At 34.9% G+C, this 23,560-nt stretch overlaps 1 protein-coding gene across 10 annotated transcripts in view; it reads right to left on the reverse strand.

The window, feature by feature from the left end:
* Positions 1-327: 327 nt before the first annotated feature.
* Positions 328-23,560, reverse strand: part of LOC112453319 (potassium voltage-gated channel subfamily KQT member 1) — a 75,313-nt gene continuing 52,080 nt past the window's right edge. For 4 of the 10 annotated variants that reach the window (XM_025014020.1, XM_025014019.1, XM_025014013.1 and 1 more), the window contains 11 exons: positions 23,152-23,278; positions 21,684-21,859; positions 21,111-21,251; positions 20,310-20,420; positions 19,069-19,275; positions 16,747-16,767; positions 14,593-14,834; positions 12,138-12,248; positions 7,983-8,139; positions 6,266-6,388; positions 328-4,076 (listed from right to left, as the gene is read on the reverse strand). In XM_025014020.1, coding sequence (XP_024869788.1) covers positions 3,975-4,076; positions 6,266-6,388; positions 7,983-8,139; positions 12,138-12,248; positions 14,593-14,834; positions 16,747-16,767; positions 19,069-19,275; positions 20,310-20,420; positions 21,111-21,251; positions 21,684-21,859; positions 23,152-23,278 — 1,518 coding nt within the window. In that variant the 3' untranslated portion in view covers positions 328-3,974. The remainder of the gene's footprint in view (positions 4,077-6,265; positions 6,389-7,982; positions 8,140-12,137; positions 12,249-14,592; positions 14,835-16,746; positions 16,768-19,068; positions 19,276-20,309; positions 20,421-21,110; positions 21,252-21,683; positions 21,860-23,151; positions 23,279-23,560) is intronic. The other 6 variants (XM_025014021.1, XM_025014018.1, XM_025014014.1 and 3 more) reach the window with 5 other exon arrangements.

The following is a 23,560-nucleotide window of genomic DNA, read 5'->3' on the forward strand; positions in this document are numbered from 1 at the left end:
ATGATAAAAATTATATTACATACTTTTTCGGCCGATTCACGAACACTACTTGCATTTTGAGATCCTTTAAGGGAGTATTTTGTGATATAATATTAGATATCTACATATTCGCGTATCTACAATTATATAATTCTTTTCAATTTTTTTCAATAATTAATTATGATTCTCGAAGAAGAGTAATTAACGTTTTTGGCCAATCATAATTTAACCATCTTTAGACAAATCGCAGATATTTTTTTTTTTTAAGGCAGAAACTTTAATAGCCTTCATAAATTAAAAATCTAACATTTTTCTCCAATTTATAGAATAAAAAATAAAGTTCTTAATTAATATAATATATTTGAGCTTCTTTAACAAAAAATATATTTGACACAAAATAATTAGATAGTTATTGCTGATACAACTGGGAAAGAGAAGTCATTCCGCAAACAAAAATAAATCTAAAATATGCAATAGAATTTTATTAAAAATTCTTTTAACATTTTCGATTTATACATCGTATGAGATCACCTTTTCTCCAGTTATATGAACAATAACGAACCGATACAATAATTATCGGAATAATAATTTATGTATACAACGAAATAACGATGTGCTTAAAGCGCGAGGTCACTGAATATCTTTTATCTCTACATACCTATAAACGGAATTCATTAACTTATTTTACGTACTTCGTTGACTAAATCGTTTACATCGAGAATGTCATTTGGTAGGTCGCGAAAGGAAATTTGATTTTCATATAGCGCCACGTTAATGACGTTTATTGATTGTCTCTACTTCTATAATGATAACCATCTCTATCTACTCATAATTGTATAGTACCTAAATTTCGTTTATCGAGCACGTGTTCTTTCTCACCGATGTTCGTCGGGTCTCTTTACGCGGGCGCTGTGCAAAGAATTTCCCATTATCTATTTAAGTCGCTCAAAAAGGTGAACTTGAGAAGCTCGAAGATGACGAAATTAAAACTATCGACATGTGACAAGTGACAAGTGACAATTGTCAAAAAAAATGAAAAATTATTCGTCGCGCCGCGCCGCGCCACGTCATCACGTATCGCAAGAGCTATAAGTTGCATTACCATTATCTATATAATCATTTATGATCTATATGTTATCGTAAGTTTTATTACTCGATCGTATTAAAGTGGAGTAAATTAAGTGAGAGGCACCATAGAGTGTGTGCTCGTACGCACGTATAGGCTAAAGCGTGTTTCATAGAGTATTTTGCTTACTTTTTCCAGTGCACTTTCTTCACATATTTCGATGAGATACACACTTATAATAAACTGATAGTCAAGCATCGCGAGATTTAATAAAAAGTGGTCGGACTGCACGGAGCGCCGTGTAAAATTGTCAAAACTGTCAAGAGTGTGCTGATTATTCGACGGCTGATTATTATCAAAATCGGAGGGTTTCTTGAGTATTCATTGATGTGCTCTCTTATCGAAAACTAGAAGTTTCTCGGCAACGCGTTTGGTCGAGAAAGGAAAAAATTTAATAGCAGCACTTTATTTCTTAAAAGGTATCTGTCCCCGAAGATGACTGTTAAATTCTGTTTTCTCAACGTTATAATATTGATTCTTGACAATCATTTTATTATAATCGATAGAGGTTGTGCTTGATTCAAGAACAATTGAGCATTCGACATAAATAATAAATTATTTTGTAAAACTTTTATATATCTTACACATATGTATATATGTATATATTCAGCATGGAAAATACGAAGAAAACTGGTACGATACAAAAAATATTATGATATAAAAATAAGTGTAGAGACAAGTTTTGTAACTTCGTTCACACGCGTAAAACAAAGTAGACACAACGCATATAATATCAAGTGTGCTCCATCGGCGATATATGTATAGTCCACTGATGCAACGAATTGATCGGCTCGAATCAAGCACCACGTCCATTGCAGCAGTAAAGTGTGGTGTTTTGGTTCACGAGAAAGTCTTGTAAAATGTGTATAATTTTGGACCCTACACCTATATATATATATGTATGTATATAATGTATATGTATACATATATGTCTCTCTGTGTGATTAAAAATATTCTTAGAAGCCGCTCGGTTTGAGAAAGTTGCTAAATCTATCCTCTCTGTATATATGTACATAATAATACATAAATAAGAGGTGATAGATATATAAAGTGTGATAGATCTCCACCTGATAAAGAACACTCTCCCGCCCGCGAAAGACTGGCCGCTAATCGATCAACGCAAAACCGCAAGTCACGAGGCGACGCGAATCCATCTATCTGAACTTATTAACGTCGTATTGCTTGTCTCTCATTTAGATCTAGTTTTGGCAGTCGAAAAATTATAAGAACTGCAGCTATCCTTCTTATCGGTTCAATCAGTCGTTCGATCGTTCTTTCTTAAGTCGTTCGATCAATCTAATTTAACGAAAAATTGTTAAATTGCTCGTCTAAGAGTTCCGTGCCACGTTGCGGTTCGCGGTTTTGATCTTAAATAAAAGAGCTTTGTAACATTGCGAGTCGTGCGCGGGATTCAAGATTATAATGGTGCATCTCCGATTTTAAAATGTTCCATAAGATAATGTAGGTACAAAATATAAATTGTAATATTGTTTATATGCGAGAGTGACACGCCTCCACAAGAATATATATACACTTCTCTTTCGCCTTATCTCCTTATAATTCGTTAAAACATTCTCACGCGTGTATCGAAGACTAAATATTATGGATACGTACATACATATTGCATATCGCGAATTCAGCACGGAGCAGCACGCAATATCTAAATTCTACGTAGACGTATTGCTCTTTAGGAACAAGCGCTGTAGGCAAGTGCGATCGGGCAATGCCGTAAAAAAGGAAAAGAAGATGGAGAATTCGTAATATGTGAGCTCGACAAGCGAGCTTATCTCAAAATATCTATATTTGTGCTAGGCCGAATAATTAAATCGAAATATAAATAAATCGAGAGAGCTCGCGCTCGCGAAATCGAAATTGGAAACTGGAAACTGGAAACACTCCGCGAGCGACAGTTCTGAACTGGGGTTCTACTTTTGCGGGACTTCCGTGTCGGGAATCGAAAACAAAACGGAACCACAACTCGAAATCATAAACCCTGCAGAACCGTTGGAATCGCTTTGTGACCGATAAACGGTTCCGCCGCTTCTCACGAACGATCAGCCGACCGGCAGAACGATCAGCAGTCTATGAGTATAATTAAAATCTGCTCTAGGAAGTTCATTGTTGCTTATTGTTCCTTCTTATTACTTCTAGTTGGCCCAAGTGATGTTCCCATTGGCATTTATCCATTTCGGCGAACTGAAAAGATGGAACAGAGTCGATGATACTTTCTTTCTTCCTGACGACAAAACCAATCTTGGCGGGATCAACCCTCGCGCCGTCAATGAATAATGTATTTCTTCGCGCTCTTCCTTTGTTAACCGCGCGATTACCTCGTGACATTTTCATCCTCGTTTGACGAAATATCATTTCGCGCGTACAGCAACCGCGGTCTATGCTTTCTATGCCCTGGCTCCTCGCCTGATATCGTTGATTCGATTATCCATCCTGTGCGTTTGACTTCGTCGTTTGCGTTTACACTTGAGGACTCCTCTCAGCCTCGAGTAAACAACGTATTCCTCTCAAGGAGATATCGTTCTTAAGATCGAGGATATAAGAATGGCCACAATGGAGTTACAAAGATCGCCTATATTGCCAATATCAATACCGATCTCTTCGACACCGAACACGGTTTCCAGCGTCTTCCGATTGCGCTCTCTCGAGAGTCGAATGGAGTCGAATAGCATTCGCTATAATATTTGTACTTTCCGGACATGCTCGGGACAACACAATCGAGCGCGTGCCATCTTCCACATTAAGAGCTCTCGCTGAACATATTTGGCGTCACTGTGGTTATAGTAACGCGAGGCAAGATCCGTGGAACCATGGGCGATTGTAAAACGGATTGCACGAGTTCGCCGGGGGCTTTCTGTTACACATCGTCCTCTATACTACGCAAAGGTATTTGCTGTTTCTGCGCTAATGCATTTAACACATGCACCAATTGATCCAACTTCTTATCCATCACCGACAGCTGTAAACAGAAAATTTCGTACCGATGCACTCGACCGTAAATTCTTGTCGAGAGAAAGCTTACGCTTCGATTTATGCGAGGTGTCTATTCGAAATTATACATAATGGAAAAAAATTTTTTGAAAATTCCTAAATTGATTTCCTAAGCATTTTTATTCAGACATCAAAGCATTTTAAAATGCACGCTTAAAATAGATTTTAATTTAATTATTATTTAAAACAAAACATTTTTTACTTCCTTCTTTCCTATACACAATTATGAGAAAAAATAAAAAATTACTCGTTTTAAATTTAAAACAAAATAAAGAACTTTCATAAATATTTAAATAAAATAAAACTTATCTAAAATTCTACATTTAAATTATTTATAAACTTGTAAAAATATCAAAATTTATATAGCATTTTGTTATTAAAAATATAGTACTTTAATAAAATAAAAATAAAACTTTCGAAGAATTTAATTTCGCAAAAAGGAAAGTTTCTTATCTCGAGAAACTTCCTCGAAAAATCTGATTTCTTCAGACATAAAAAGATTCTCTGAATATTTTAGGTGTCTTCCAGATTTCCAAATAATAGATACCTACTTGTACTAAAAATTTTGCTTAATTGTTTATACAAAAACTAATCCAATAGTATAAATTAAAAATATATGCATAATTTTTATAATCGTCTATTTTATGCTTTCAATGAGACTATATGATATTTTAAATAATTAATTTCATTATTAGTTATTCTCGTACGGGGGATTATAATAGTTAACGCGCGAATATAATCCCAATCGTATTCTCTTCGCCATTTTGTGCATTTTTTCTTTTGGCTTAGGGAAATTTGTGAGTCGAAAGAATAATTAATAGAGAAGGATCTGCATTGTGTGCATGCAAATTTTCTGTAAAGGAAGGAGGAGAACGAAAAAATCCGAGAAAATAATTTGATAAAGATTATGCAAATATGAATATAATTCTATTGTGATTTCATCGCAAATCAATGAGCTATTTTGCATTTTTTTAAATATGTGTTAAAAAATGTATATTACATGGTTCAACAAAAAATACGTGAGCTTTTTTACAAACTCTAGAACAAGATTAATTAGTTTCCGTACTTTTTAATGCAAATAATTCCGGTCTTCAAAAATTTATTAGATAAAATTTTCAGCGATTTAATATTAAAGTTGAAGATAAGCTATTTTAGCATTTTTTATTTTATTACAGCTATGATATGTGTTTGTGTGTAGAAAAGTTTTACTCTATTTTAACAAAGTCAGGTATATCGTTAGAACTTTTATTTCTCAAAAAGAGTTGTAAAGATGAAGATTAATATTCTTGATTGAATATCGAGTCTGCTAGTAAAAAAATTGACAATTAAGCTATTGAGCTAACAATAAGAGACATAGATAATTTATCGAATATTTTCCAGTCCTTTATTCAAATGAGATTCTTAATGATTCTTAATGAGATTTTTTAAGTCGCTGAATACACGTCTAATTCAAATCTAATAATTTGTTTCAATATGATAAAACTGAAATAGCAAAAATTTTTTTTTAATTTTGAATTTTTCCAAAAATTTATATTATGAAAGGTTTTCAAGTTATGAAATACGAGTCCAAAATTAACGAATATCATGTGACAGAACCAAATGTTCAATAAATTGTCTGTGTTCATTAAAACGGCTTCTTGATATAATAAATTCAATATTGATCATGAGAATCTTATTATTTCTAATCTTTACAATGAATTTTTGTTGAAGGTTAAAAATTCTAATAATAATACTTAATTTTTAAAGAAATAAAACTTTTCTAGCATGCCGCTATAGCGATAGTATGGAAAATTACATTAAAAAAAGGTTTTATTCTTTTTTTACAGCTTTGATTTCAAATTTTTTAAAAAGTGCGACACGCGATATTTCCGCGATCAAATTCGTGTGAAACATCAAAACAGCTACATATATTTCTTTTTTCTTTGGGACTTGGTATTTTCTTGAACCATATTATTTGCATTTTTTTAAATACTAAAAGCTGTGGAAAGCTTGTAAATATAATTTTTGAAAAATATGGATTTGGAAGTAGGTTATTCAATTATGTATCATTCTCCTGCAAATACGTAGATAGGTTCACACACATGCTAGGCTATACGGAATTAGGACAGTTACATATTCATAAAAGAAACATTACGGTAATTAAAATGAAAGACGCACCTGCTGCTCCACTCGGTATAAACGCGCGCCAATCGTCATGGGTTTCACGTTCCCTGCCCGGTCGATTCCCGCCAGGTAGCTCCCCGGTTTACCCAGGGTCTGATCCAATCTCCTCTGCAACTCCTGCGGACAAATCGAACGTGCAATCAACCACTCGTAAATCTATAACCCAGACTACGCCGAAAAACGCGATGGTCGACGAGCGGCGCAGACATGAAAAGAGAAATCTTTATTCGCCGTTAAGATTTTATATTGTTAATTAATATCGCTTTACATCATTGTCCCTCAGCTTCTTGTTTCTTAGTCGTTTCTGCAACCTGATGGTGCAATTTTATGATTAAAATTTTATGATTAAAAACGGAGCGAATACGCGAGATTATAGTAATTCTTGCAATATAAAATAGACATAACGAGATTAGAATCTACGCGGCGTTATAATTAAGCAATACGTAAATGAGCTCTCGTTTTGTTGTTAGCAGTTTGAAATTTTGTCATTAGGACTCGCTGTGAAACTCCGAGCTCGAGGATGTTATCGATCTCCTAGATACATAATAGAACCCTATATTCGCTTGTCGCGAAGTACCGAAGCTTCTTCGGCAAACAAAAGACAGTGTACTCACAGAAGTTGAGTTTACTGTGATTGACGTTTTGTCTTTGCTTGCTTTTTAACGTCGCGTCGTCATTCTTCCCGCAGCAATCATCGAACGATAAAAATCGATCTATTGTTCAGGCGCAAATGAATATCAGCGACAAACATTATTTAATGCAATTTAATATTAATTGATGAATATATTATACATTATAATATATTATATGTTATAAATATATTATAAATAAATGGATAAAATTGTTAATATAGTACATAATATACTGAACTGTTACAAATCACAAATGTATTTTTGCTTAAAGTTTCACATTAAAATTATTGCATACAAAATATGAGAAGAAAATATACATAAAAATTTATTTAAAACGAGCATTATGAAAAATACAATACGGCAGAAAACGAGCAAAAACGATATTTTAAATTTATTTTATTTCAAAAATAAACAATTTCGTAACTTATTTTATTATATTATAAAAAGATAAGTAATTTTGCCTTTTGATTTTGTACCTGCCACCTTTCCTTTTACTCTTACGAACATACAGAGTATATGCATTTCTCATATAAAGCGTCACCGAAAGCGCCGCCTGAATGAGCGCCGAAAATTCATGTGTTAAAGCATTAATGATCCCACGCGTATGTGAGATCGATCGATTTGGCGCCTGATGAGCGTAGATGTGTGTAGATGTGAGCCGCGACCATTCCCCGATTAACTGACGGCTGTTTTGCGCCGTGTAGCGACGGTTACATTGTCCTGTGAACCGACACGAACTTGGCGCGACATACCCTTCGATATTGCGTGTCGGACTAATCTTTGACGATCGCGCACGGTCGATTAAACACGGGACCGGGATTCGCTATTGCCGCTATTGGTGGATCGCTCAGTAATCTGTCAAATAAGAGCAATTACTGCTTATTACACGGCCGGGGGACAGATTTATCCTATCGCGTGTCATTAACTCATCATATACGACAAATGATTTGGTATCATTTGTCGAGAGCCGCCGCGATTCGTCTCGCGAACGCTGTTACAGAGACGATGTTCTCTAAAATAACCGGCTGTCTCTTCAAAGTGGTAGATGTAGGTATACTCCGGATGGAAGATCAACTCACCTTAATCCGCACCATCATATTTAGGTGACCTTGGCTGTATTGCTCGATGACGTCACGGACGTCGTACGGTTTCCGAGCCTGTTGAAACTTTCTGCGAGCCACAAAGTACTTGATCTTCCTAATCGCCCGAATAGCGTTCCGGTGCGCCTCTGTCAACCTAAAAAGAGAGAAAAGGCGAAATTCAGACTGGTAAATTGCAACAGAGAAAGGATACATTACTCATCTTTCTCTTTTTGTTTTATGTGTAATTGTAAAATATCATTAAAGATAAAAATATGCTCCGGAGCGAAAGCTTTATCGTAATTGAAATATCATTTTGACAACATTTTGACAACTTCCGATCGCGAGCTACTTTGTTGTAGTGGTTCAAATTCTCTCGATTTAATTGAGGAGAGAAATTGATTCCTCCTCGAGTTGCAATCTTCGCTAACTTAATTTTCTTAGTCGATCACGTCGTGGCAAGAGGCAAGACGCAACTTGATACACCTCGTTTCCCTTTCATCGTTAGAAATAACCGGTAAAGTGCAACGCTGAATCCCGTTAACGTAAATTGTATCAAGTATCCTACGTTCAAAGCTACTTCTAAAGGCGCTAACGTTTTAACAGTCTCTATATATTAGGATAACCATGTACCTACCTCGGAAATAAATAAGTTTGTTTTCGAGATAAAGTAACGACGTAACGTCTATATCCTTTTCGTAATCCGTAGCGCGCGAAATAATTGTTATACGAGTTGGAAAATTGATTTGTGTCAAACGCACTATTACTCGGATCACAAGCTATCACACGTATATTGACCAAAATATTGGTTTTCTTCTCTCTCGACTTTGCGCGAGTCATCCCTTGGCTCTCGACAGCTCGTTCCCACGGCGCAGCGCGGCGCTTCACCGAAGAGAGCGGGAGAATATGCTCTTGAGAAGAGCGTCCATTCTTCAGGTATTTACGTCTCCGAGAACGCTTAGCTCCTTCACAGATGCTTTTGTCATAAGTGTAAATGGGAGAGAGAGTGCTTTATACAATGGCAAAACGTTGTGAGAAGCATTTATGAAGCGTCATGATAGAACATTTGATCGTTACTAAGAAAAGTCAGTAATAAATAGACAGATAAATAGATGGCTTTATTTTACTTTGAAATATAAATAAGATTTGAGATATAAATCACTTCATCTTTGAATAATTTCATATATATTATACTACTTACATATATTACTATATTTAGTGCATGCAAATATATTACTTCATGTTTCAAAGACAACTTTTGCATTTATCTTTATTTGGAGAATGTATTATAAAAAATATTATCAATTTTTATTTTTTTAATTCAAAAACATCAAAGAACACAATGAAAATTGACATATATGTAATATATCTCGTCCGCGCGAGTAAAATATGTTGTAAAAGAAACCATGGCACCCGAGTAGGATTAACGTCACAAAACGCAAAAACTCTTGTGCTCTTATATTTAATCCTATTGAGATAAAAAATCAAATATAAAATAAAATTATATTATTCTTGTTTCTAAACTAATGAAAAAGAATAGGTAACAGGCAAATAAAAATCACGAAAATTTACTATACTAAATGTTATTAAATAAAAAGTAAGAACATATTCAGTGTAACTCGTACAATAACCGAACAATAAAAAACAAAAATACAGCAAATAATAGGATGAAAAAGACGGGAATGAAAGCAAGAAGAGGGAAAAGAGACTGAAGGATCTGATTTCACGTAGCGAGACGCATAAAATGATGTTTTTAAACAAAATCGAGCGGATGTAGTCGATGATGAATAGCTGAAAGATACCCAAACGAGATGCTCTCTAGTTGCAATGGCGAGTATAAAGCTTCAGGCGGAAGTAGGTGAACCGAGAACGAAAGGGGTTGAGTGAAGCTGGAAGGGAAAAATCTGGCAAGTGTGTCTTTATGTACCTACAAGTTTCGAGCGTATACGTAAACGGCCGAGGCGAGCACATTCGTTCGACGCCGCGAAATCTGGGTCATTCGTACAGGCGCGAAGTAATGGCGCGGTAGAAAAAGCACTCACGAGAGTCACGAGCCCGTGCGAATGTACGAAAAGGGCCTTTTGTGCGGAATATCGTGCGTTCCATTCGCGCCCGCAGAACCGACTCTCTTCGAAATGTCAATGATGCCGCCGAAAGGCCTCCCTCCCTCAACCCTCATCGCCTCTCTTTTACGGACTTGAATGCGACGTGCAATTAAAATATAAAAAAATATTTTTAGCCTGAGGGATTCCGATTACACACACACACACACGCACACGCACATATATATGATTCCGGTGTCTAATTATTTCAAAGATGCTGTTAATACTTAACGAATGGAAGTAGAGCAGATTTTATTATATATCAGAAAATGTTGCTCCGCTACATTGAAACGTAGATAGATTGCACCGGTCCGATTCAAATATACACATAATGGCCAGATGTGTATTGAATTGAATTATTAAACTATCAAATTCAAAGGTCAAGAATGTGCTAAATATACCAAACATTCTCAGCGTTTAAAGTACATTTATATTCGTTTATAAAAATCTGGTATAAAATATTCCATAGAATAGATATTTCCTTAACGAAGATTTCATCGAAAGTCTGTTTAAAAGCGTTAATTAAAATTATCTTGCAAAAACCTATTCTATATATAAAAATGTAATATATATATGCATGCAATAAATATAAATGCAGACGGTCTTGAAATGGACTGTAATTTAAATACTTCTTCGCGCGAATATTCGTATTCAATAGTGTACTAAAGTGAAAAATATACGTGTATATACGCACTTTAGGTAATATTCAATACCCTCTATTTTTATTTCTCACTTGGCTATCTTTCAGTTGGAAGTGATTGATAATAGATGATAAAAATTGAAAAATGCGCGAATGTAAATGCAGAAGTGCGATGAAAATGACGATCAGATTACGCGGCTGCAGATCACATCACCAAGTTGCAAGCAACTTTCTTCGACGATATTACAGACCGAGCTCACGTATGTTCGGTTCTCCTTTCAAAGGACCGGAATTCGAGCCTTAGTAGTTCGAGTGGATGCATGAAGGGAACTTACAGGATTTTGGCAAAATTAAATTTCGTTGAGGAATAAAGGCATATTCTATTCTACTTGTAACGGAGTCCGCGCTGATGCGCGCGTAACGATCTGTGTGCAATATTTATCCGTATATTATGATACGGAGTATGCACGAGGTACAGGAAAATTCCTCGCTGTGTTATCGATTCCGCATACAAAGTAGAAGTAATTTGCATGGAGATATATATTCCTCGGTTTCCTATACTCTGATTTCGGTCGGCGCGATCTAACTCGATGTACACGCGAAACGGGCGTTTAATAACTTGACGATCGACTACCACGAAGACGGCAATGGATTCGAGAGTTGCTTCAGAAGTTACCAAACAAATCGTACATTTCCGCGTCGTTTGGATTAATATGTATCTTAACACACGTAGGACGTAGGGCGTGTAATAAAGATGTTGCCAAACTTTTGCAACGTGTTCCACTTAATCAAATAAACAAAGAGGCTTTAATAATTAATTATTGTTCCGAAGATTAACGGAATTTTTCGGATTATGAGGTTTCGTTTATTGAACTGTTACCTTAATTTATAGTAAAACATTTATATAGATAATAAATAATTTATAATTAGTCAATTGTTTGTTTTTCAATACGCACTTAAGCATGTTTGTCCATTGCCAATGTTATATTAAAAAAATCTTAGATTTCTCTTGTATATCTGATAGTGGAGTTTTAAATTCGCTATAATGTGCCACAACAAGTATATCAATTGCTATATTTTTTAAATAGACTCATAAATGAGATTTTTGATGTGTATTTCTTTTGTATTTTCTAAATCTGCTAAAATATGTATCGGAATGAATGATGAATGCGCTCGAAAACGTTATAACTAGCACGTGTATGCTGTAGGCAATGTAACATTTACTATATAATCCAGAAACAAATAATTTTCAGACCCCATGTTCCTTTTGTTTTTATGTGAATACAGCATGCTCTTATTAAAGTTTCACTCTTAATGATTAATGACTTCTTAACGCAATTTCTGTCGTAATAAGTGCGCATTGACAGATATGACAGGACTTGATAATAAAATCAGAAATCAATGGATACTTACATAGTTACTCTCTGCGGTTCTTCGATATCGATGTCAATTTCGTCACTAGTTGCCTCCGTCACCGAGCTAGTCTGCGAGGTGAAGAGGCTTCCCCTGCCAACCGGAAACACGCTAATCAAACCACGGGCTCGCGGATCTCGTTCTTTTGATATGACGAGATTGCTCCAGAGAAGACTCTCTTTAGGCAGATGCTGACGTATGTCTGTCAGGGTAACTTTTGTAAATCGTCGCTTGTACGATTTCATAAGAATCACTTCAATATAACAACGATCACATATTTAAATTGTGAACTTTACCGAAGTCTTACATTAATCACGCACACAGCGCTCGCAATATTACAACTTTCCGAAAATACATTGCTTGACAAATATATTAAATAATTAATTTTTAATATTTATCATGACGCATTCTCCTCGAAATTATTATTAAATGTGTCTAGTGATTATTATGGCACTTTCGATGCTTAATGCACCTGGTATCAGAACTTTCGGCTTCTACGCAGCGCATGACTTCTGAGAGTCTTTTTCCAGAGCAATTTACTAAATATGCATCCCTTGACAACAGAGAGAAATATCGTTGGGAGAGACTATGTCAGCACAAATAAGAAATATCTAAACCAAGAATTTACATTCTGTTTCGAAGATGTACATCATTAAAACGGTACCGCAGGCACGGTATAAATTCCGAACTCGAATCGATCAAATGCAGATTACAGAAAACACTTTGTTTTACGCAATATATTGCGATTTATCAAGATCTTATGTGCGCAAGAGTTTCTAGTTACGTTTAATTTAGATAATAATAAGTTAATAGGACAGATAATGTAGCAGTCAATAGTTTCAATTGTTTCTTCAACAGATCGTCAATTGATATGTTTCCGAAATTTGTGATGCTTCATGGACAAATTATGTATGAATACCATCTGTGATACCTTCCATCAACTTTCAAACACATTGATAATTGATGCGCTCGAAAACTGATGGAAGATATCAAATGATATTGATATGTAATATGTCGGTAATATGTCTCGTTAAATTACCGTTATTGTCAGTGTTATTTGAAAATTCGCGAGATAAATTTTTAATCTGATATCTTCAATTAATTCTCGAACATTGATGTCAACACAACTAATGATATGCAAACACACATATTTGTATATTAATATACAAAGTGATATTTACCTACATATAATCTGTGAATATGAAGAATCGCAAATTTTCACTTTATTTCTGAATGATCTATACTAGCATTGAATCGTTTATATTGCGAGTATGGTGTAGATTAAAATTTTCAACATATCGAAGGTAGCATGATACGTATTGAAACGTAATGTATAAAACAAACCAAAGCAAATTTTATTTTGCTCGAAATTTAATTATATATTAGATTTGTAATAATTTCTGCTAAAGCCGTTAGTATCCAAATAAATATTGATTTTAGCGGAAGATCAATTAGTTTTTAAATTATCGAAGAAACAAGCAAGCGATTTTTAGGAAAGATTAACTGTTTTAATGCTGTTCGATTGAAATGATGCGTCACTTGAAAAATTTTACGTAAGTTTCAAACGATAATTGTATAATAAAAAATCTCCGACGTATCAACGAATGTATCCTCTTTGAGAAGCAATTACTCGCACACCGCATTTGGGCAGTCACCGGGACAGCTCGATAAACTTTTTACTCGATGCCATTCGACGGGCACTCAAAAATAAACTCGCCAATTTCATGGTACCAGAGTTTCGTGTCCTCACCGTCGCATTTATCGAGCTGAAAGGCGAATCTTCCACTCGAAGAAATGGGCAGAGATTCGTTCGTTAAAGGTGACGATGTAAAACTCCTCATCGCGCTATTACGATCCGAACTTTGTACACGAAATTAATACATTGTAGTGCAATGTAACGCGAACGAGGCTGATTGGATTGGAATAATTTTCTTCGAAGTTATTTTGGATATTATAATTTTCTCCACCGACAATATTTGACAGGCAGCAATATACCATATGTATATATTAACTTTATGCACAAATTATTTTAATTTTATTACGCGTAAAAATTTTTCTATTTCTTATTTATTTTTCTGGAAATTATTTTATTTTTAGTTGTGTCCGAGGTTGTGTCACAAATGTAGGTTAGGTCTCACTTCTCTTATATTTCTTCACAAATTTTTTTTTTAATTTGGAGTTGATTTTTTGTTAACGAAATGTTGAGCTACTAAATTAAAGAAGAAAACTTTTTATAAGCTCAACTTTAACGAATAATTTTTGCTAAAGAAAAATCGACTCTAAATTAGTCAAAGCATCTGTTAAACATACTATGCGAGAAGTGACATCCTTATACAATTACGGATTTGTATATTTGATTGTTCCCAGTATAATCATAAAATAATATCCCAACACATCTCTCTCTCTATCTCTCTATCTTTATTCTGATTAAACGTACAAATATCTTATCACTCACCGATTGTCGCGTCTGGCGCGATTCGGCGTGCCCACCTTGGGCTCCTCCATATAAAAAACTACGTCCCCCTCGTTCTCGAGACGCTGATTGTCGTTCTGGCCGGTCCCGGCACCGGCCGATATACCGCCCGATATCGTAACGGGCGGCAGGGCCGATTGTTGTTGCTGCTGGACGTCCATCCGGTTCCGTGACTTCCGCCTCTTCAGCACACTCGCCTTCTTTGCCACCTGGATCATCAGAGACTGAACCCCCGGTGCCCTCCCATTACAACACACATCGAACACAACATGCACTATCCCTACTGGCCAGACATTCGGCCCCTTTCTCTCTCTCTCACTCTCTCTTTCTTTCTCTCTCTTTCTCTCGCTCTCTCTTTCTATCTCTCTTAAAACGATGAGCCCATCATCGTCGTCATCATCGACATCATTCGGAAGACATGATGCAAAAGCAACGATCTCTCCCGCGGGACGTTCGGAACGAAAACTTTCTGCGAGAAATTACGTTGATCGCGAGATGACGTCGTTTATAGCATCCTCTCAATGCGAAAACGAGTCGATATGATCTACACATCGTGAAATTCCCAGAGGTATAGATATATCGAGCATGTTACACACAAAGTGCACATCAAACTTCTTCTTTCGTTCTTGGGACTTTACTTTGTAAACACAAGACGTTCCTCGGTCAAACTATGCTAATAGTATAAATGAAAATGTTTTACCCGGACAAAATGCACATTTTACTCAGGGGAAAATGTGTTCTTTTTAAAATATATTTGTGTAAACATTCTAAAATTTATTATTTTCTTGACGTTAAAAGAATTTTAAGCGTCTCTTGACCTTCCAAGATCTTTGTTTTAATACCGTACATCTTTCGTACAGAGAGAGAATTGTCAAGCCGCACGACCGACGTAAATTCCCATTTTTGTGTCACGAATTTGCGAGCGAGATTTCAAGTCCTCCTGAAGGCTAACAATAAGATGCGGAGACAAGGAGTAACGTGTAGACGTACACACATACATTATACAGCTAGAAACGTTGTATGTAATTCAGGCTCATGCATGCTACAAAATATCTCTAAGTAAGATAAAGTTGCTTTTACATCACGTGACACTAATCGCTATCTTTAGAGAGAAAGAATACATAGAGTGCAAGAATATATAAGCTAGAAATATAATAAAGACGCAAACATGATCAAATAGACGATACTGTTATACTGTTTATAAGCAAGCTTTAAGAAGCTTACGCAAAGCTTCGTTCGTTCGAAAAGAAATAACTTGTACGAACGCACAGATAGATCATTTCGTTCGTTAAAAAAAGGAAAAAACGAAAAATTCAGTAGTATCTTGTTCGTCTTAGTTGGTATTTGTAGTTTCGACATTAAAAAGGAAACATCGAGCAAAAGGAAATGTCTCGAATAAATAAAAGATCGTGTAATATTGCAGTTAAAAGGGCGTAATGGTTTCATAAAAGTTATTCTTATTTCTTTTCTCGCTTGATAATCCGAAAATCTTCGGCAATGACGAATATTCAGATCCATACTCTCGGCGCAAATTTAAACCTCATCGAGACATAACACAATTTTCTCATTTTTTTTTTTTTTTTTAGTAACAACGAGATTTGATGGATTGCCGCATCAGTTCCTTTTCAGCTGTTGCTCATAAAGAAACGGTAAAAAGTTTTGATTCTAAACTTTTTTGTGATCCTGTCCGGAGTAATGTAACAAATGAAAATAAAGTAAAAATATTCTTTAATAAATAATTTGTTGATAAAGATAAGAAAAGTAAGAGTTATTTTTGAATATTATTTGAATAACAGTTTCGTTAAATTCATGTTACATTCTGAGAGTTAAACGTAACTACGGTGGATATAATTGTTCAAAGGCTCAGACTTAAAATTGACTATCTTCGTCACAACTAAACATGCGGCGAGAGAATAGGGTTCTTGTGATAGCGTTGAATATATTTTTTAATATGCGTATATTTTACATTCAGCAGACACGGTGAGTACAGTGATCCCGACTTACATAATATAAAAGATAGGACGTTTTACGTCGTGTAACAGATCCGTGTAAAGAAATGTGATAAAAAGTTTAGAAAAAAATAAACATGCAAAAGAGAGCAGTACAAATGAAAATAAATATAAACCATTTACATACCATCTTCTTTACACAAATCAACTGAAATATATTTAAGATATATTTTATCATCGTTAAATCATCACTGAACGCTCTTACTATCTCAAATATTGTAAAATCGGGGCTTGCGCGTGTTACGTGGTACCTGCGCGGTTTTGAGAGAAATGGAGTTTGAACATTTTGGCAGCAGATGCAAAATGGAGATACCGTTCCTACGAATATGTGACCGCTTCGTATTAAATCAAGCGTACGCGAAATGTGCCGATATATAGACTAATTTATCTCGTTCGATTTTTTTGCAAACTTTCTTGTTAAAGATTTGAATTTAACATCAGAATGACGCTGTAATAGTTATGAAAATATATGTTTCAAACGTATACTTTGTACATACATTTCCCATTAACCGAGCAATTTTTATGACGTTTGGATACTTGATATAAGGTCATGGATACAAAAATACAATAGATATACCGACGATAATAATCACAAGCAAAATGGAAATCAAACACATCCCCGAAAAATCAAGCGCTATTCTAAAAATACCGGCAACGTTATTTGATCCGTGTTCAAAAGCAATTTATTTGAGGATGACAACTATTGGAGTTTTTAAGCGATAATGTTTGAAATATAAATTTAATTAAAAAAAAAAGGAATATTACGAAGATAGAAACGCTACTGATAAAATTCGTTGACTGACTTTTCATGGAATTTGTATCTACGTAACACGATGAGCCAGTCAATATTATTTAAACGACAACGTTTGCAATTTACATATATGGTAACTGTAAAAAATAAAGAAACATAAAGTTATGAAGCCCGAATGCGTGACTATACGAATGCAAAAAGTTTGCTGACTGGCATTTCATGGAACGACGATAATTTCATGTTAAAAAAGACTACATTTAAAAACAAATGTAACATAAATGTGTAACATATCTTAATGGATATCTGCATACATTTCATGTGCTTAGCATTCCAACTAATAAACGATACTATTAAAATTATGGGGTATATACATATTCAAAGGATAAAACCAATCCAATAACAAAAATTTCGTTAAAAATGAATTGTCTACGTTACGAACTATAATGAAACCAAATTGAACTAACGAAAAACGGAAGCGCAACTTTCATTATCTCATATGTAAGGGGGGATAATGTACAGAAGCCTCTAGCGCAATTTAATTGCATAAACACACGTATGTGACTAGCAACATGGAGGAGAAAACAAAATCGTTTGGATTTCGGCAATAAATAACGGCACATTGAGAACATCGAGCAAAAGATTCGCATTCTCCGCTTGCATCCATCCACTGCCAAATTATCATCGGATAAATAAGAATATAAAAGTACACGGCCGTTATAATTATTGCTATTACACGATACTAGGATTTACTAGAGTGTAAATAATTATCGAAAAATAATATTATACGGCGGAACTCCCTCGCGAATCTCATTATGCGTTCTCTTGGGTCTTATACTGTGTAAAGGTAAATATTTATTTTTAATTTTATTTGGTAAATATAATAATCTAATTTTCTTAACAACCTGGTATATTTCAGTATATTTAAGATAATTTATAAATACTAAAATATATTATTTACTTGTATCAATTAAAATTAATTAAAAACGTATATATACCAATTATAACAAATTAAAGAAGTTTCGTATTTTTGATCAAGAATATAAAAGATCTCTATCGCATTGACATTCGCTTACTTATCAAATTTTGATTTGAGAAACGTAAGCCCAATATATTTGCTATATATTCACTTTTAATGAAATATTCAATAATTTATAGCCTATTGGTTATTAGTTTTAAGGAATAATTTTATCGCCTCGTGTGCTATCATTTTTTTGAGTTGTTTCATACTTATTTGAGTGGTATAGATCGACACCAGGCAAATTTGATTTCTCGTAATCCGCTTAGAGCACAACGACCAAGTCAACCCTTGCGACTCGACGGTATTAGTCGACAATCCGCTCGCGCGTGGAAATGCAATCGCGTAAAAGGTAAAAGACGAGAGATCTTGGTAGCAATTAACTTGGATATGATATCACGGGTAATTCCAGATCCATTAGCGTGCTCGGCTGCGCCTCGGATCGACCGAATCGCAGACAAAATTACACGGGAGGGGGGAGAGGAGGAAAGGGAAAGAGATACGTTTTTCATTACGATTACGAGATTCGCGACGGATTAGCGCGGCACAGTAATCGCTCGTGGCACGGTTAAAACGTCCAAAAACATTGTGTAAGCAGCTAAGAACATCAACAGTCAACAGCTAAATACGTCAACGGCTACTGCGCTCCGGTCTTCGTTAAACCCGCAAACGGGAAACGTTACCTTGCCCAGAGGTGTCGAGGGTTGGCCAGCCGGCGCCGGGTCCTTGATGTAGATATTCCACGTAGCGACACTGTTGATGGCCTTATCGGAGGCATAACACCTCCACAGACACTGTATCAACATTGCGGCAGCTGGTATTTGCCGATTAAAGTGCTTCTGCCGTTGCTTCTGCTGTACTTTTAGCGCGAAGCCAGAACCTAGAATACCCTGTAAAAGAAATGGGAAAACACTTACGAGGCATGATAACAGTCACGCTTAATTGTTTGGATTTCTTATCGAGGGACAGACGGTCCACCACAAATACAAAAATTCAAGTCCGGATTCTTTGGTCAATATTTCCCTTACAAAAATGTTATGGAACTTGCTCACGAGTTACAAATAAGTCTAAAATAGTTTTCTTGACAATTAAAATTTAGAAAGAGACAAATAGAGATAATATTTAGTTAATATTATTATAGATTTAAAATAGATTTAGGGATTTGGAATAAACAAATGTTTGTGTGTGTGTGTGTGTGTGTGTGTGTGGATTATATTTCTTATAATTACTTGAGTTTAAATAAATTTTGATAAAATTCATTTGAGGTTTGATTACAAAGATATACAAAATGGAATAGCACATTGTAAATGTCATTTTCTAAAAATGTGATTAAATGTCCTTTTTATATTGAATCGCTTAATCTTATTACCCTGTATATAAAAGTATTAAAATAATCTAAAAAGTTAACATCTTTTTTACCGAAATGTCAGAATAAAATATAACTTATCTTATAAGCTTTTGCTTTTTTTATTATTTTAGTTTGATATTTTTATATGCAAAATAATTAGAGAAATCGAATTATGTAAAAAGAGCATATAATTCCATTTTTTTTTAAATATTGATATTAATTTCTCATAAAAACGTTTAGAAAAGAATTTATTGTATGGTATATTTCTCCGAAAACGTAAAATTTTTATTTAAAAAAATTCTTTTTTCTAAAATAAGAAGTGATGTTAATAATAAACTGCAATTTTTGGAATGGCATGGCATATTAAAATAATCCATTCTTTATAATATTGAAAGTTGAAAACTTATGATGAATGACTTATGTTTTCGTGTAAATATCTTTGTTCAGGAAAAATTTATTCAATATATTAATTAAAGAATCTACAAACTATAGGGGAAATAACTATAATAATAAGTAAGAGATATTCTGTATGTTACAAAACAAGGGGAAGAATATTTTTTATGATAACATACTCACAGCTGGAAGTGCGAAAAAGGATATGGCGAACACACTGAAACACGAGGCCACTATTTTTCCCATCCATGTTTGCGGGACTGTATCACCGTAACCTATCGTCGTTACTGTGATCTGCAATACCGAAAAGCATCAAATACTCCTGATGTGCACGGAATTATTCTGTACGCACAACGTCGCATTCCTAATGATACTGACAATGAGTCTAGCCCGGAAAATTTTGCCGTACAAACTGTCGACATTTACTTTACTATAAAGGGTTTAACTCACGAAATACAATTAGTTGAACCTATTAATTAGCACATATTACACTCCAATATGTAAGTAATTTGTGTGCTGCCTGCGTGAACGATGCTGCAAACTTATGCAATGCAAACATCGGTACCTATCGATATTTGTTGAAATATACGTACTGTTATCACAATAATTTGTGAATCGATTGTTTCCGCGATCATTATCGTACTGAATTTTTTCATAATTTTTCGATGTTATCGCCAATTAATTACCGTATCCGTTTTTTAAGTTGTATCCGCTTTCTTTCACAGAATTAATTTAATTTATTGCATTTTATTCCCACTTTTAAATTCTCTAATTATTAAATTGTGTATTTTTTTAATACTTGTGATGATTTGGAAAGAATTAGTTCCAAAATCTGTCTAGATGTAAAAATATTTTGTTTATCTTTATCATGGACATAAATACACATTATAACAAATGATTCAAATTTGACGAAGGATGATCAACGGTGTTAATAATTAATAATTAGAGAATATAATTCGTTAAAATAATTAGAGATAAACTCACCACTCCCCACCAAAGCGCATCGGCGTAACTCGAGAAATCCGTCTTGCCGTCGGGTCCAACTTCATCTTTCTCGGCAAGGTATACGAAATAGCTGCTGAAAATAAGGCCTAGGAACCCAATGTACAGCGTTGTAATCAGCTCCTGTTAAATAAGAAAAATAAAAATATATTTTGCAATTATTAACACCAAAATTTCCTAAATGTATGTAATGTATATGTTAGAGTCCCTCTAATAAGATTCGCGACATCTTGAGTTTCGGCAAAATAAGAGAGAAAGAGAAAGCGATCGATATACAAGTGATATACACTCATATCGCTTTCTCTTTCTCTCTTATATCTCTTTCTCTTTCTGTTTCTCGTGCTTTTGCCGAAAATGCGAACCAATCAAAAGTTGCTGCTACGTGTCGCGACTCTTATTAGTCTCTCTTATTAGAGGGACTCTAGTATATGTTATAAATATAAAAATATAGAAATTGTTATTCCCATCACGGGTGCGTGCACAGATATACACTTGCTTAGAGATGGTTAAAATCACTGCTAAAGAGTCTATTTCTTGTACAATCGGTCGATATACCTGACGATGTATGTAAACCACCGAACCCAAAAGCCGCCACGTGCCGCCTTGACGATCGACATGAAGCATTCGTAGAATTTGCAAAAACCGAATGCCTCTGATGGCGGAAGTGGCGAATACCTGACCGTTGCTTCCTACCGACAGGACTACCATGGACGCTACTACGACGATTAAATCTTAAAAGAAGAAATGAGACAAGTGCGATCAATACAAGAGAGTAAATATAATCGCGATAGATTCGAACGTAATACATGTTGTTATAAACGGAACGTAATTTGCCCACATCGCATCGATTAGAATACATACACGCACGCGCGCGTATATTAAACGCTAAGTATATTAAAAAAATATTTTTGGATATTGATTAAGTATGTATAAGGTGTGGATTAAGTACGTATATATAATCGGCTGCAGACGATAAAAGCAAAGCGCGTAATCCGATTAATGCCTCGTTCGACGTTACCATTTATCTACAAAATTCGTCGACGATGCACACACACACACGTTGTTGTCGATTAAAAAGAGTTCTCTTTCCATCCGCGCGCTACGAAATTGCCGGAATAGATGTAATTCCAGTTGCATTTCCCCGACTGGTCTGTTAATAATAATGCTCCATTTCCTACATTACTTTTATGGACAAAATGAAATGAAATAGAGTATATTAATAATCGAGAATACAGGGAAATAACCCATGTCCTCGATTATTTGAGACAACTTCTGGAGAAGAGGAATGCGTGGATAATCAAAAAACATAGATAGAAGATCTAGTCAGTACTATTTACCACGCGGTTTGCAATAAACACGTAAAATCGGCTTGAAAATACAACTGCTTTACTCAAATTGCAGATGTACACGAATACGCACGACTGTTAGAGTACAGAGAAATTTACATGGTAAAAATCTTGTTCTAACAATTGTTCTGCATAATCTGCGAGCAATTAAACACGTACGTTATACAATACATGTAGAAATTTTGAAATTTAATCATTTTAACAGTAATCTAGTTGTCAGATAATATTTGAAAAAAAAATACGCTCGGTTTTTGTTTTCGCTGTTAAGCTTCCAATCGCGTATTTACCATCAAGTAGATAATTACAAAGTTTGCAAAATAGATGCCAGGTAATCAATTTTAGGCGAGTCTTCAATTAAGGAAGGAATTTCCCCGCGAACTGTTCGCATGTGTTTCGTTTATAGAACGTGTCCAACAGAACGATGGCTGCGATACAAAACGCTCGCAATCTTGATTTTAGCAAAATGGATTCGCTATTAGAATCAGAGCTTAATATTATAAAGTTGGCCGATAGCGACAGTCACAAACGATCCTATGCAAGCGATCCGAAACAAAGAGATGATTGTCACGATCCTATTTTGCGCCGATCGATCAGACAATGCAAATATCAGCTTAATTTTGGCTGTGTCGCGTTTTATAGTCATGTCGCGACTTGCCGTTAGGAGAAAACAAACTCACCTATGATACAAATCGGTTTCCGTATGAATCGCAGCCGTCCACAGCAGCCCATATACTTCGATCTGCAGCCTGCGCTCCATAGTCGAACCAGGTATTCGACTCCAAAGAATACCACGAGACATATTTCCTGAACAATAATGAAGTGTAATTGATTTCTTAGTCTTTTAACTTGATACTTTGAATGCATAGCACTCTAGTACAAGATAGACCTGATACAATCAATAATTTTTTGAAAAAAGATAAAAATTAAAATTACATAATAAAGTTCTTACATGTACGAGGTTTAATTTTCGAGAAAAATATCTTTAAAAATTAAAAAATTAATGACATATTTAAGAATTAATAATATGGTCTGAAAACTTTTTGAGAGAGAGAGAGAGAGAGAGAGAGAGAGAGAGAGAGAGAGAGA

Source organism: Temnothorax curvispinosus, unplaced genomic scaffold (genome assembly GCF_003070985.1).
Source record: "Temnothorax curvispinosus isolate PA1 unplaced genomic scaffold, ASM307098v1 QBEX01004246.1, whole genome shotgun sequence".
Lineage (NCBI taxonomy): Eukaryota > Metazoa > Arthropoda > Insecta > Hymenoptera > Formicidae > Temnothorax > Temnothorax curvispinosus.